This window comes from Salvelinus alpinus, chromosome 7 (genome assembly GCF_045679555.1).
Source record: "Salvelinus alpinus chromosome 7, SLU_Salpinus.1, whole genome shotgun sequence".
Lineage (NCBI taxonomy): Eukaryota > Metazoa > Chordata > Actinopteri > Salmoniformes > Salmonidae > Salvelinus > Salvelinus alpinus.
In genome coordinates this window covers 65289220-65304014 of record NC_092092.1, presented here as the reverse complement: position 1 = coordinate 65304014, position 14795 = coordinate 65289220, and the positions used below count along the sequence as shown (strand labels likewise).

At 38.9% G+C, this 14795-nt stretch overlaps 2 protein-coding genes across 5 annotated transcripts in view; both read right to left on the bottom strand.

The window, feature by feature from the left end:
* LOC139581476 (protein FAM13B-like) overlaps positions 1–9314 on the bottom strand; it is a 74075-nt gene extending 64761 nt beyond the window's left edge. For all 4 annotated transcript variants that reach the window (XM_071411268.1, XM_071411271.1, XM_071411269.1 and 1 more), the window contains exon 1: positions 7804–9314. The gene's annotated coding sequence lies outside the window, so the exon portion shown is untranslated. The remainder of the gene's footprint in view (positions 1–7803) is intronic.
* A 624-nt stretch (positions 9315–9938) lies between these two features.
* Positions 9939–14370, bottom strand: LOC139581484 (C-X-C motif chemokine 14-like). Its single transcript, XM_071411281.1, has 4 exons — positions 14008–14370; positions 12868–12973; positions 11213–11326; positions 9939–10743 (listed from the first exon to the last, which is right to left on the bottom strand). Exons 1-4 carry the CDS (start codon positions 14072–14074, stop codon positions 10728–10730), a joined length of 303 nt encoding a protein of 100 aa, XP_071267382.1. The 5' UTR covers positions 14075–14370; the 3' UTR covers positions 9939–10727.
* Between the last annotated feature and the right edge of the window lie 425 nt (positions 14371–14795).

The following is a 14795-nucleotide window of genomic DNA, read 5'->3' as shown; positions in this document are numbered from 1 at the left end:
CAAAGCTTTTTCAAAACAACAGCTGGATATTTGTGTGTGTGAATTTAATATCTTCCGCGAAATTACCCTAACCTCACCTGAACCTACTAAAATCAAGACAATGACAAAACTACACAGAATGACGTTGCAGACAGAAGCTCCCTTCTTTGCCGTCTTGCCGAGAGGGCTCAAAGGAAGTAACAACTGAATTGTAATAATGGTAAGTGCCTCACCAAGGCATGAGTCATTGTGACAAGAGGCAGTTAACATAACACTAGGCAGATCAAAGTCTGGAATGTTACAACAGAATCCATCTCCATGAGCAGCAGTGAGATCCTTCCATTTTAAATACACCAACTCAAGATAGAACAGGATAATCATTTGAAACAAACTGTAAATACATCCAGAATTTTCCAGATGGAACATTTTAAAAGTAATTTCCTGAATTGACAAAACATTTAAATTGAAGTCGCCCTCTAAGAGCATCAAAGAAGCATCCCAAGCTTTGGATCCTACTGGTCCAGAAGGCTTGGAGCTCTGCTGTGCTTCATACATAGTGGGATCAAATCAAATTTGATATCACATGCACCAAATACAACAGACTTACGTAAGTGAAATGCTTACGTACAAGCCCTTAAACAACAACGCTTTAAGAAGTTAAGAAAAATCCTGTGCCTTCAAATCCACTGCTCTTTCCACTCAATCAACAGGAAAACAAAATGGCCTCAATATAGCAGTTGTCCGATGGTGCTTCATCCCAACATGTTCATCTTCTGCTGCCAAACACTTCCCTGCCTACAGACATTAGACTACATCAGGTTTACTAACATTTCACTCATAAAGCTAAACAATCAAAATAACTAGACCCATGAAATAAGTTATCACAACAAGACATAAGCCTAAAGACATAGGAACACTTTCACTCAATACAAAGTGATAGACAGTCACAACAGCTACAGTATGTGGAGGGGAGAATTCATACTGGTGCACCACCTGGTTCACGACTGTCCATCTATGCTGCCAGGGACAGCGATGGAAAGGAGTGGCAAACCAAGACCAGGAGGAGAGCTCACACCAAGCAGAGAAATCCCCTGGCCTGACAGCTGATTTAGGTTGTGGTAATCTGAACTGTCTAAGACATTCAGCAAGTTTAAAGTACAGGACACCTCAACGCATCTTCTACAAGCATCTGATCACAAGATATGTCCGTATCCCTTTGGATATAATCCTACCCAGGCAGGGGCCCCAAGAAGCCAAGTTATTCTAAGGCTCGCCCTTTTCTGTTGAGAGAACCTCTTGGGTTAACAGGTTAGTTTCACGCTCATCGGTTTCAGGCTCTTTGGACGTCCTGTCCTAGGCTCGACAGGGAATCTGACCAGATTTGGTTATGCTTGGCCCGTTTCCATTACAAAACAATCCCCTAGCAATAATCTCACATGGCAGGAGGCTGTGCACATAGTGACTTGATGTTCCTGTTTTGCCATCCTTCAACTTATGGGCGGCAGGTAGCCTAGTGGTTAGAGCGTTGGACTAGTAACCGAAAGGTTGCAAGATCGAATCCCCGAGCTGACAAGGTAAAAATATGTTGTTCTGCCCCTGAACAAGGCAGTTAACCCACTGTTCCTATCTTATTAAGGATCCGCCCCTTTAAAGAAATGTTTGCCTAAAATGACATACCCAAATCTAACTGCCTGTAGCTCAGGACCTGAAGCAAGGATATGCATATTCTTCATACCATTTGAAAGGAAATGTGAAATTAATGTTGGAGAATATAACGCATCAGATCTGGTAAAAGATAATACAACCGTTCTTTATTTTTTTTTGTACCATCATCTTTGAAATGCAAGAGAAAGGCCATAATGTATTATTCCAGCCCATGTGCAATTTAGATTTTGGCAACTAGATGGCAGCAGTGTATGAGCATCATTTTAGACTGATCCAATGAACCATTGCATTTCTGATCAAAATTGGGGTCATGTCATAGCTATGTCTAATGTTAACATGAATACTAAACCAAAATTAAAACGTAGCTAGCGATCTCTTGGAGGGCTGATGGTAGCTTGCTGGTTAGTATATTTGAGACTTAGGTTGTTGAAGGGTAATGGAAACACTACAGGAAGTAGATCTAAGCAAAGTGATGTTTTCAATCCACTAATACTAAACATGTGCTTGTAACATAAAAACATCTATATTTAGTATTTTGATCTTGAACAATGTTTATTAGAAGTCTGGGTAGCGCCATCTTGAATTTTCATACTAACGACTGAAGCCAATGCCTCGCTGGTAGGAGTGAGCAAAATTTGAGTTTTAGCGTGGATACTGAAAGTGAATGCTGCCACTGGCAGGCACCTTTCCTCTACTGGACCTGAAAAATTTCTCACAACTGACAGCTCAGTCACTGAGATCAGGACATGAATAAAGGTAAGAAACAATTTGTTTTTATTTTGGATATCTATGTGCACATTTGAGTATTTTTTCAGATTGATTAGTCTGTGAAATGAAATTGATAACAAGGCGAGTAGACAAGCTATAGTAATTATCTAGCTAGCTAACTACATAAAAACAACATAATATATCAAGTTATCTGTGATAGGAATCCTAGCTAACAATAGTAAGCCTGCTGGATGTTGATTGCAAGAATGTATGTAGCCTAAGCCTGAAGCAAAACCCTTATGACAGGGGTCCCCAATTACACTTAGCCATGGGACAATTTGTCCTTGAGCGGCTGAATCCCTAACAGATATAGAATTTGACAAAAACAGAATAATTTCAAACCTTGTTTACAATGGGATATGATCACAAATGTGCCTCTATTTATGCATGGGAATACTTGGGAACCGATTTTCCAACAACAACAAATACTTTGAGTTGATTTCTTGGTGATTTTAGTGTTATGGCCAACAACAAAAAACATATACCCATCTATAACGACTTCTGAAATCTAATGCTGGTAGTCAGCTTTGTAACTAAACTATCCTGGTGTAGCTGGTTCATGACAGCTACTTACATGCATACATCACATTATTTCAGTTATGGACTATCAGATAACATTGTTATATGTCATCAAATGAAAACCTTGGGATAATAAAATGTAACTTTGCCGCCTTGTAAGCCGAAAGTATTAGTATTTTTTTTCATAACTTGTACAATTCCCTTCCATTCATGATTCCCTTTATGTGCTACTTGGGGAAGACGAGGACAAAGAGGATGAGATTGAAATGGAGGAGCTGGAGGAAGTTAGAGCCACCACGTGGTCCCTCTCAGCTCAGCTTTTTGACTGGAAAGTAACTGAATGTACTATTAGGCATATTATATATATAAAAATGTGTTTATTTTTTAAATACTCACTCTGTCTGTAGGACCCTGTGATAGATGTCAGCTCTCAGACCTTTGTGAGGAGGACGACACTATAGACATGTCTCCTGTGAGCCAGGGAGTCAATAGCTGCCCCCACGGTGACAAGGATAGGCAGGGGCTGGAGAGACTGGACAACATGCTGCTGTGGCTGCAAACGGGGCTGAGGGACAATCACACCCTCACATGACACACATACCATACATAGCTATGAGCAAAGAGAAATCCTAGTCTTCACCCAGTAGCTCAGATTGTCACTGGTCTTTCCCCTTTTCTTGCAAGCTTTTAATTTGTTCCCATTCTGACTGTTCCTGTATTCAAATCAAAGTTTATTGGTCCATACACAGTTTAGAAGATTTTTTAGCAGGCACAGCCAAATGCTTATTAGGCTATAGACTTAGTGGAATGTATGCAATAAGAATTGAAGTTGTAAAAGCCAATTGTCTTATTCTTAAAATATTTTGTAATTACAGTTGAATTTTGATGACGTTCCTGAGATGAACGTTGTATGTACAGTTGAAGTCGGAAGTTTACATACACTTAGGTTGGAGTCATTAAAACTTATTTTTCAACCACTCCACAAATTTCTTGTTAACAAACTATAGTTTTGGCAAGTCGGTTAGGACATCTACTTTGTGCATGACACAAGTAATTTTTACAACAATTGTTTACAGACAGATTATTTCACTGTATGACAATTCCAGTGGGTCAGAAGTTTACATACACTAAGTTGACTCTTCCTTTAAACAGCTTGGAAAATTCCAGAAAAATTTCATGGCTTTAGAAGCTTCTGATAGGCTAATTGACATCATTTGAGTCAATTGGAGGTGATAGCATGATGTAACTTTGTTTTCCCCTAACCAAGTATTCAGACCCTTTACTCAGGACTTTGTTGAAGCACCTTTGGCAGCAATTAGTCTCGAGTCTTCTTGGGTATGACGCTACAAGCTTGGCAGACGTGTATTTGGGGAGTTTCTCACATTCTTCTCTGCAGATCCTCTCAAGCTCTGTCAGGTTGGATGGGGAGCGTCGCTGCACAGCTATTTTCAAGTCTCTCCAGAGATGTTCGATCCGGTTCAAGTCCAGGCTCTGGCTGGACCACTCAAGGACATTCAAAGACTTGTCCCAAAGCCACTTTGTTGTCTTGGCTGTGTGCTTAGGGTTGTTGTCCTGTTGGAAGATGAACCTTCGCCCCAGTCTGAGGTCCTGAGTGCTCGGGAGCAGGTTTTCATCAAGGATCTCTACGTACTTTGCGCCGTTCATCTTTCCCTCGATCCTGACTAGTCTCCCAGTCCCTGCCGCTGAGAAACATCAACACAGCATGATACGGCCATCACCATGCTTCACCGTAGGGAAGGTTTCCTCCAGGTGTGACGCTTGGCATTCAGGCCAAAGAGTTCCATCTTGGTTTCATCAGACCAGAGAATCTTGTTTCTCATGGTCTGAGAGTCCTTTAGGTGCCTTTTGGCTAACTCCAAGTGGGCTATCCCTAGATCTGTGCCTCGACACAATCCTGTCTGAGCTCTAAGGACAATTCCTTTCACCTCATGGCTTGGTTTTTGCTCTGACATGCACTGTCAACTGTGGGATCTTATATAGACAGGTGTGCGCCCTTCCAAATCACGTCCAATCAATTGAATTTACCATAAGTGGACTCCAATCAAGATGTAGAAACATCTCAAGGATGATCAACGAAAACAGGATGCACCGGAGCTCAATTTTGAGTCTCATAGCAAATGGTCCGAATACTTATGTAGAGACGGTATCCGTTTATTTTTTAAATACATTTGCAAAAATTTATAAAACCCATTTTAGTTGTCATTATGGGATATTGTGTGTAGATTGACAAGGATTTTTTATTACATTTTAGAATAATGCTGTAACATAAAATGTGGAAAAAGGTCAATGGGTCTGAATACTTTCCCGAATGCACTGTAAGTTACAGACAATGAACACAATTGCATTTTATCGATGGCAATTTCAATGCACAGTGATACCATGACAAGATCCTGAGGCGATTGTCGTTCCATTCATCCACTGCCATCACCTTATGTTGCATGATACTACACGGCCCCATGTCGCAAGGATCTGTACACAATTCCTGGAAGCTGAAAATGTCCCAGTTCTTCCAAGGCCTGTATGCTCAGACATGTCACCCATTGAGCATGTTTGGGATCCTCTGGATTGAAGTGTATGACAGCGTCTTCCAGTTCCCGCCAATATCCAGCAACTTCGCACAGCCATTGAAGAGGAATGAGACAACATTCCACAATCAACAGCCTGATTATGTGAAGGAGATGTGTCACACCAGATATTGACTGGTTTCCTGATATATTTTGTTTAAGGTATCTGTGACCAACAGATGCATGTGTATTCCCAGTCATGTGAAATTCATAGATTAGGGCCTAATGAATTTAAAATTGACTGATTTCCTAATATGATCTGTAACTCAGTAAAATCTTTTAAATTGTTGCATTTAGATTTGTTCAGTATACTGCACACGTTAAACTTATTCCACTGATAACTTGGCCAAAAGTTGTTTAATCTCTTCGTAATATTCATAAAAAAAAAAAAAGGTTATTTATAGATTTTTTAAAATCTGGCTGCGGACCCCGTGCACTACCTCAGATCCCACTTTGACAACCCCTGCATTAGAAAGTTGTGTATTTAGGAGTTGTTTGGCGTATAAAAGACACATTTTCACAGGTGTTTTTTCTTGACTGATTACCATTTGATTGATGTGGTGCTATTGTCAGTGCGTGACTTGGGCCGGAGTGTTGTACGGGCCCTTCTAATTTTTGGGGAATTGCGTACCGGTTCCTCTTAAAAACAAACAAAGTAGTCTATCGCCGGCCCAGATTCACACACAGATGCCAAAAAGTTTGATCAAAACGGAATTAAAGCAGGATCTGCATTGAATAGCAATGGAGAGTGGGAATGAATTTCCCGATTCTGCTTTGTTCAAGTTTATTTGCCGCTAGTCTGTGAATCTGTGCGTGACAGTAGGCTGTTCGAGATTGCGCAAATTGAAAATGTGCCAGTATGTATGTGCATGATGCGCTGTTACAAACCTCATTTGACAACTTGGAAGGTCATGAAAAGTCATGGAAATTAGTTTCATAATTTCTGTTAATGTCATTCATGAAGGCACACTTAAATACTATCAATCACTTAAAAATCTACAGTATCAAACATTTTCAGAATGACCCTTCAGTGTGTGTGTGTGTGCTGCGTGTGTGCCAGTGGGCCATTGCCCGATTGACATTTCAGCAGCAGGTATAAAATAATGACAGGCTAACTAGATAGCCAATTTAAAATATAACTTAGAGCAGTTCTTGCTTGTTAACTATAGTTAAGCATTAATGTCGCCTTTCTACAAGCACTGAAACTTTGGAAAGATGGGATTTCCCTATTAAATAGCGGCAATGTAATTGCGACAACGTTAACAATATTCCAATAGCCTAATTGACAAAACTTACTGTGCATAGATCTCCCCCGAAACATGAATATTTGAGCCTTATATATAAACATGTCTAGTTAGATACCTTGCTTTGAAGTAGCCTACCTTATCCATTTGATCCCTGATTTATTAATTTAATAAAAGACAAAAGTATTTGGTTGTAAAGTTGCCTGCACAACCAGGAACTCCCCAGATGGAGGGTTGACCACATGATGACAACCTGTAATTAACAGTACAGTTCTACTTTGTGGGGGGTTAAGTGCCTTGATCAAGGGCACAACAGCAGGTCTACATGGGATCAGACACAGCAGCCTTCCGGTGTCAATAATCTTACTTTTTCTATAAAGGCTATAATAATAGTCATGAAAATGTGGTCAAATTCATAGAGAAGTCATGGAAAATGTGTATAAACAGTGAATAATCAGAGGTCTCTATAACATAATGTAATTTGTGAATTTCGGTGAACAGTGTCTAATGGACGGACTTGGAAAGATGAAAGCTCCTGCACTGTCATCATTTGAAAGGGCCGTTTCTCAGCTTTCAAAACATGTATCATGTTTTCATATATGGTTTGACACCAGCAAAGTATGTTCATTAATGTACGCAGAGGTCATGGTCTCAGTAAATTCAGGAATTCCAAAACTCTCCTACCGATGATGCAACAATGCCAATATGGCGATTTACAGTTAGCTGGTGTTCTAAAGCCAAACGTTAGTGTTTCAATTCCCCTTTAAGTTAGCTAGCTAACTAGCAAAAGCTGCTTTTCCAAGCTTGCCAACGTTTGCTAGCTAGCATACAATTCTTGGCAATGGTTTAAATGAAAACAATGAACATCTTTAGCAAGACGTTGTCAAATTCATAACCATCACACAGCCTGTGAATGTGACTACAGAACAATGCAATTATTTAGTCAAACAAACAGCAAAAAATACATGTACACATAATTAGGAAATGTAAGCTAGCATGCTAACGATGTTAGCTAAACTGGCGAGCAAATGTTGTGCACCTACCAGGTCAAATCCAACAGGAACGGAGAGCCAGAACCATCAATTCTCGTTTTGAGTCTTTAATTGACGTCTTAACGGACGACAAATTTGATCAAAATGAAACAGATATTAGCAAACAAACAATGTCGAGAACACAGCTAGCTATTTGAAAACAATTCGGTTCCCGTTTGTTAAAATTCAGATTCCGTTCGCAGCTCACACCCACAAGAGATGAAGCTGCCAAATGTTATCCCCGCCTCTCCCATCGAACAGGTTTGTATTCATAAGGCACTAAACGATTTTTTTTACTAAAACAGGAAGGGACTACATGGACTTGTCCAATAAGAACAGCTTGTTTTCGTTTTTTGGTGCACATTTTGTTTAACGTTTTTCTACGTTCTCTAATGAATATCACCCAGATGCACCACCAGACAACCAAATTGAAAACTTCCTCATCCATCCACATCGCGCATCTCACATCAGTAGCAGCAAGCAAACACCACCATCTGAATGTCAGATACACTAACAGCATTGCAGCCGACTCAAATGCAGAATATATAATATCTAGCTATATTTTGGCATTACATATTTTGAAGAGACAGTCACAGTTCAGACAATCTGAATGTTTACCAGGTGTTTTTCAGGTAAATGTACATACAGTAATGCTGCCTAAAAAATAATTGAACATATGAATAAATATGCAAGTATCAAATTGTCTATACATACAATTGCAGTCGTTCACATATCATTTTTAACAAATTAAAATATATGGCCTGAAAATAATAATTACAACAAATAACTAGCTACTGCTTGAAAATGCACAGGTCACTTCGGGCTAAAAGGTTTTACTTTTCAGACTGTCCCAAACTGAATATATTCGATCAATAGATTCGACATGATTACAAACCAAAGATGACTTTATTTGATACAGACTGTGTATCTTGAATTTGAAATGTGATAATTTGGGACTGTCCACAATGATCAGATAGAAAGAGTTTGTGCGCCATCTACTGGGGAAAATACTAGATCGTTTTTGCTGTTGTTGCCCTGCTCAATAAAACAACAACAACCATAATCTCAATGCGTTCTCTGTCATCAGTGTCCCTACCAGAGGTAAATCGCAAACTTGTTCCATTGTTTGTTTATTATTTGAGATTGGTAGCCACACAATTCAATTTCGAAAACAGTGTTTGTGATGCAGACATCTCTGCATTTCTAGAAAGGCAAATGCAAAGTTGCAGTGTGATATAAGTGTGATATAATCGTGTGTGCTGTCTGTGTGTATGGGTCCTGTCTGAGATACACTGAAAATAAGGAAAGACTAATTGTATCTAATCTGTGGTGTCTTTGTTGCTCTGTCAGAGAAGGTTGGCTCAGTGACCAGTTCATTAAGTAGCACAGTACCATCTAGCGATAACAAATGGACTGATATTTAGATATTTAGGCTGTCTGAAAGCTCATAGATGTGTGGAGTGAAAATACAACGTTGATTTAGCAATTAACATACAATATCAAGGAAACAATAAAAGGGATGTTTTAGACAGTGCTTTTTAAATGTTTTATATAGCTGTGCTTGTTGACATACACTCCTTAGAATGTTTTTAATGTGTGCTTGGTGGGTCAGTTCAAACAGATACTCCAAAATTCTCTTACCGAATGAACATTTAAATAGCAAAACAACAATAACTCAATAATACAATACATTACACTAGAAAGTCTGAGATGAATTCATTCTCACTAACATAGGCTATTGGTCTATTTACAAAATGGTTGTTGATATATGTATATATAAAATGAGGATGCACCTTCTTTGAAGAAAATGTATATTGAGCATTCTGTTTGGTGAAATAAAAATGTAACCGCCATTGTAACAACGTATATCAATGGCTTACAAAATAATCACACCTTCTTGAAGGTTATCATTCAGAAAGGTGTTGGATAATATCACGAAAATGCTTTATAATCAACCACTTGTTAAGTAACAATTTCATGATTCAATGTCTTGATTCTTATGATGTACAATTAGATATATCTTGATAAGATTACTTTTCCATAGGTAATGATGAAGAGTTTCTTCTACAATGGAACATATTGATGAACACCAGTCTTTGTAAAATACAGCATAAGAACACTGAAGACATCAGGAAAATGATACAAAATACGACAAATGGACAATTTATTATACAATAGCTGTTTACAATAGTTCCTACCAGGTACAGAAAATATATGTCTTACAAGATCTAAATTAACAGGCTGACTTTACATACCCCTCATAATAACCTACAACTGATTTATTGCATAATGGAAAGGGAATGGCACCAAGGACATCTAAAATGACATTGACCTAGTCATCTGAATGTGTTTCTTTCTCTTGTACACTATTCTCTTTGAATGGACTCAAATGTACAAAATGAATGATATACATAGAGTTGTTTTTAAATAATTATCTTCATCACATTCGCTAGATACAGTGTGCTATGTTTGACACTTCTGGAGTGCACAGCAAGATACAGCAGGATTACTCCCAGTTGGTACAATAACAAGAACCCTATGTTCCTTTCATCTAACAAGACATCCACATACTGTAGTCACCAGAATAAACAAATGATTCAAGGGCATACAAAACATCTCCTATTCGAAAGAAAAACACCTTGGGCCAGATTCATGAAGGACCTCTTTCACAGCATTTCCTCCTGTATCCTCTTTCACAGCCTTGAACGTTGGCATTGGAGAAATATGACCATTATTACAGTTGAAATGACTTAAGTGAGTAACAATAATTAGCCTGATGGCCAACTTAAACGGCACCAGAAAACTAGACATCACTGCTTGATAAATCTCACTCCAAGACCAAGTACTGATTGCTGGGAGATAATGTCTTGTTCTTCACAAAAACAGTCTTAATGTTTTTTTTTTCACTTGTTCCCTTTGTATACATAATCTATATGTTAAGCTTCATACACCCTACAAAGGAGACAAGAAAAAAAGTGTTAAATACAGCCAAATATCATACACAATTACATAGCTATATAGATTCCTAAAACCAAACTTTCAATAGCACTATAATACATTATAGTTCGTATTATGAACAATAGGTGCCAATTCTGTTCCTATAAAACAGTATGTAACATAACCGTTTGCAAAATGCTAAATGTGTTTCAACTGCAGTACAGATGTAGGATCTTAATTTGAGCCAGTTTGCTACAGCAGGAACATTATCCTGCAGCAACAGGAAATGTGAATTATTATGTAGATTATAATTAATGATGAAAACTTCAGAAGCCTTATTAAATCTCAAATACACTACAAGTTTTACATTTCCTGCCTTCCAGTAAAGTTCTCCTGCAACAGGGTGATTAAAATAAGATCATATATCTGTATGCAACAGCAGTACTCTTACAACTTTAGTTCATGTAGTGGGATGACCTCTCACCTATGCTTATCCTTCCAGATCCGGAACCACTTGACCAGGTTTTTGGTGCTCTGCAGTTTGGGGTGCAGACAGTACTCCTGCCCCTTGAAGCGTGACACATTCTCCATGGTGACACTGACAAACAAAGAAGCGAGGAAAAGTATAAGAGAAAATAGCTAATCCACCTTACTGCTTTAGAATCATAAGCGATGTTGGTTAATGTTAGCTGCAAAGTAATTATAACAACCCAAGCAATGTGGTAAGAATACTGCAATAACTTTAATACATTCTATCTCTGACATCTTAAATGTAAACACTCATGGAGGGGTTCTATGAACAGGCTTTAGAAACAGCACTGGGTGGGCAGGCCTATACATGATCTCTGAGCATGGCCAGATGAACCCATTGACATTCAGACCAGCAGTTAGAGATACTAGTCTGTCTTTATGGCATATTTCGGCCGGTCATGACATGTGCTGTGTGTTGTGCCCAGAGCTATGCAGGGGCTTCTCAAATCAATCTCTTATTAGTGTGTCTGCTTCTTAGTGAATTATTCACCTACCCAGCCAACAGAGGTCTTGGTTAATTTGGTTTACTCCTAAGTTGGAGTTGGAAGCACTGCTGTGAAAGTTGGGGTGCCCCCCCCCCCCCCAGTATGTTAAATTCTGAGATGTGACCCAATGCCAGCCAACAAAGGAGAGAAGGCGCACTCTTTCCGGAGCCTGCTGAGTCTAAATTTACACTGAGGTCAGTGGCCAGTGGCCACCATCTTATGCAAGCAGGCCTGCTTTAACTGGTTGGCATTAATCTGCCTGAATATTAAGTTTATCACATTGACCCCAGGACAGCAGTAAATAAAGCAGTAAATAGCAGTTTAATAGTCCAAGGGCCAACACAACTCTTTGTTGGACGGACTCTAAAGTCTTAAGATCATATTGAGAGCAATGTACTGTACTCCATAACAGCAGGACAAAACGACATTTGTTTTCAAGGTATTTTTATGTTGTTGATGGGAACACATTTCTGTGCGATACCTCAAGTGAACAGCAGATGGCGAAAGAGTATGTGACCTTTTACAAAAGTAAGGTCTGCTTCCACCGAAAATGACTCAAATGTAAGATCAGTGTGTATTTGACAATGGGGTCTGATGCATGGAGTAGTATAGGGCAATACAATTCCATTTTGAACCCTCAAAAAGAGGTAAACAGTCGCTCTTATCTGCAGAGGGAAAGTCCCTATTGGATGCCAAGGCCACTCACACTGACAACAGTAGCTGTCTGTGCTGTGGTCCAGTTGAGCAAGCAATGCTTTAAGTAATAGAAGTAATAGAAGTAATATATCAAATGATAGGGAATAATAGGCGACTGGATGGTGCATGTGGACAAAGACCATCATTTACTGTCTAATTTAAGCTAATAGGTTTTCTCAAGAATGTCTGGATTGAGGAGTTATCAGATTCCATTCCAGAGCAATATATTTATAGGTCAATCAGCTGCTTTGATACAGTAGGAGATTAGAACATCAGAGTGACTATTTAGACAAGATACTGCATTTGGCAAACAAACAGAATAGCACACAATGACTGACATCTCCGAAAAACAAACAGAACATGGGATTGACAATGGCAATGCCGAAAGAGAGAGAGAGCAAGAGAGATAAATGATTCAAAGACTCACAATATCATCTTCTCTTGGCAGAAAGGATGTTTGGGTTTAATCTCCAGCTTTTGCACATCCTTGTAGCGAATCTTTGGCCCTTTTCTTGTGCACCTGCACTTGTAGGCTGTGAAGAAAACAGATGTGTTTTATAAAAGCTTTCAAATAAACACTTTGGTCTGAACGTTTTCAGCCATCTGTAGACTAGGTCTCTGGTATGATTTCCTGACTTCACACAGATTGTCAGGTGCAGCATAGGCCTAGTACTCACTAAACCTGTATGGAATAAAACAAAGAGAACGAGAACGATTTAAGAGGGCTCAGTAACGACAGTATAAAACAGAAAAACGTAATTATTATCTCCACTTTAAATCAAGGCGCGCTGATTCACACCGCCACTGGGACTGTTTCTCGCGTGTGCATGTGGTCAGGCTCGTGCTCACTATGGAACGTGTGACCCACATCTTCAAGGCGACCTCATCAACCATCTCCAATTCCTCAATGCATTACAATTCTCATCATCAACCACGATAACTGACCAAGACTAATCAGAAAAAATATGCAGTATGACTGCAGTACACTGTAGTATAACTTCAGTATGCTACAAATACTTGTCCAAAATATGGAGTAATGTTGCAGTGTAACTGCAGTTACAGTGTGGTATAACTGCAGTTCAACTGCGTACACTGCAGTTATTCTTCAATTACTGCATCCAAAATACAACAGTTAGTTGAGTGCAGTTACTGCACTTTTACTGCAGTTTCAAAACTGTAATATTTTTTGTTAGGTGAAGACCAGCTAACCACCATGAATTGGATAAATGTAAAACTATGAAGAATAAAATTGATACAAAGTAACCTGGCTACAGACTGTGGGTGAGTGGTGAACACAACAAACGAACAAAGACACAATTTTACAAAACAACCCAAGAAGTACAACGCAGTAATAACTCAACGGTTATAAACAACAATAGCCTACTGTTGCCAAAAGTGAGCAAGCCGATTTGGAGATGGTAAATTAATGGCAATGGTAAAACATTACACGTGCAATGTGGCTGCTAAACCAACCAATTGTTTATAAAAACTCATTACCATCAGTTTAATTAACATGTAAAATGCTTAAAACACGTTTTTCATTACTCAAATAGTAATAGATAATTACCTTCTGCTTGGAGGGAATATAAAGCAATAATTAACAAAAGCAACGCTGCTGTTGTACAACGATGCATCTTGTCTGCTGATGATGAACTTCAAATTCGGACCTCCCGACTGGTTTCGCTTAGTAAAAATCACTCAAACAACACTATCCTTGTATTCGCTCCTTAACTTTAGAGATGACAGGAGGAACAGTATTTGATCTCTATTCTTCCGAATACTCTCGAGTTTTGACGAACTCCTTAGGTCCAGAGCGCTCAAATCAGATGAAATGTAATCCGCATTTGACGGCACTCGCGTTTCTGGCCTTTTATCCCTACATGTTGTTGAGCCGCAGCTTTTAAAAACCAGCTCTGTCCCATCTCATTAATATGCACAGCCAGCCAACGAATCAAACACTTGAAAAAGAGAAGTGGAATACATAAAAGAGCGTGGAATAGTTATGAAAAAACACAAAAGAAGGAGGGGAAAATGGAAGGTTTAGAATTAGATTAGCCTACTAATTATATATTTGATTGAAGTTATTATGCTGATTTTCAAAGTTGCCTGGGACAGCTAGAGCAACTTTCCACAAACTATTCTAACAGTGTAGGATCATTTGTGCATGGCCCACACTGCCTCTCCATTCCAAATATTTATTTTCAGGCTGATTGAATCTACTGACACATGTTTCTAAGGCAAACATGTCTTATAATCACAGTAGTGGTGAAATAGTACTTTGGTGCCATCTCAAGACTTCCAGCAATTTAGAGACTTCAAAGACGTTCCAAAGGGATTATCCTGTTTAAATTCCTG

What these genes read in the sequence shown, in the direction of transcription:
- LOC139581484 (XM_071411281.1), bottom strand. Translation starts at nt 14,074, where the DNA reads ATGCATCGTTGTACAACAGCAGCGTTGCTTTTGTTAATTATTGCTTTA. An exon ending in ATATTCCCTCCAAGCAGAAG is followed by an intron (nt 12,974 to 14,007) that starts GTAATTATCTAT and finishes TTTTCTTCACAG; the next exon opens with CCTACAAGTGCAGGTGCACA. An exon ending in TGCCAAGAGAAGATGATATT is followed by an intron (nt 11,327 to 12,867) that starts GTGAGTCTTTGA and finishes TTTGTTTGTCAG; the next exon opens with TGTCACCATGGAGAATGTGT.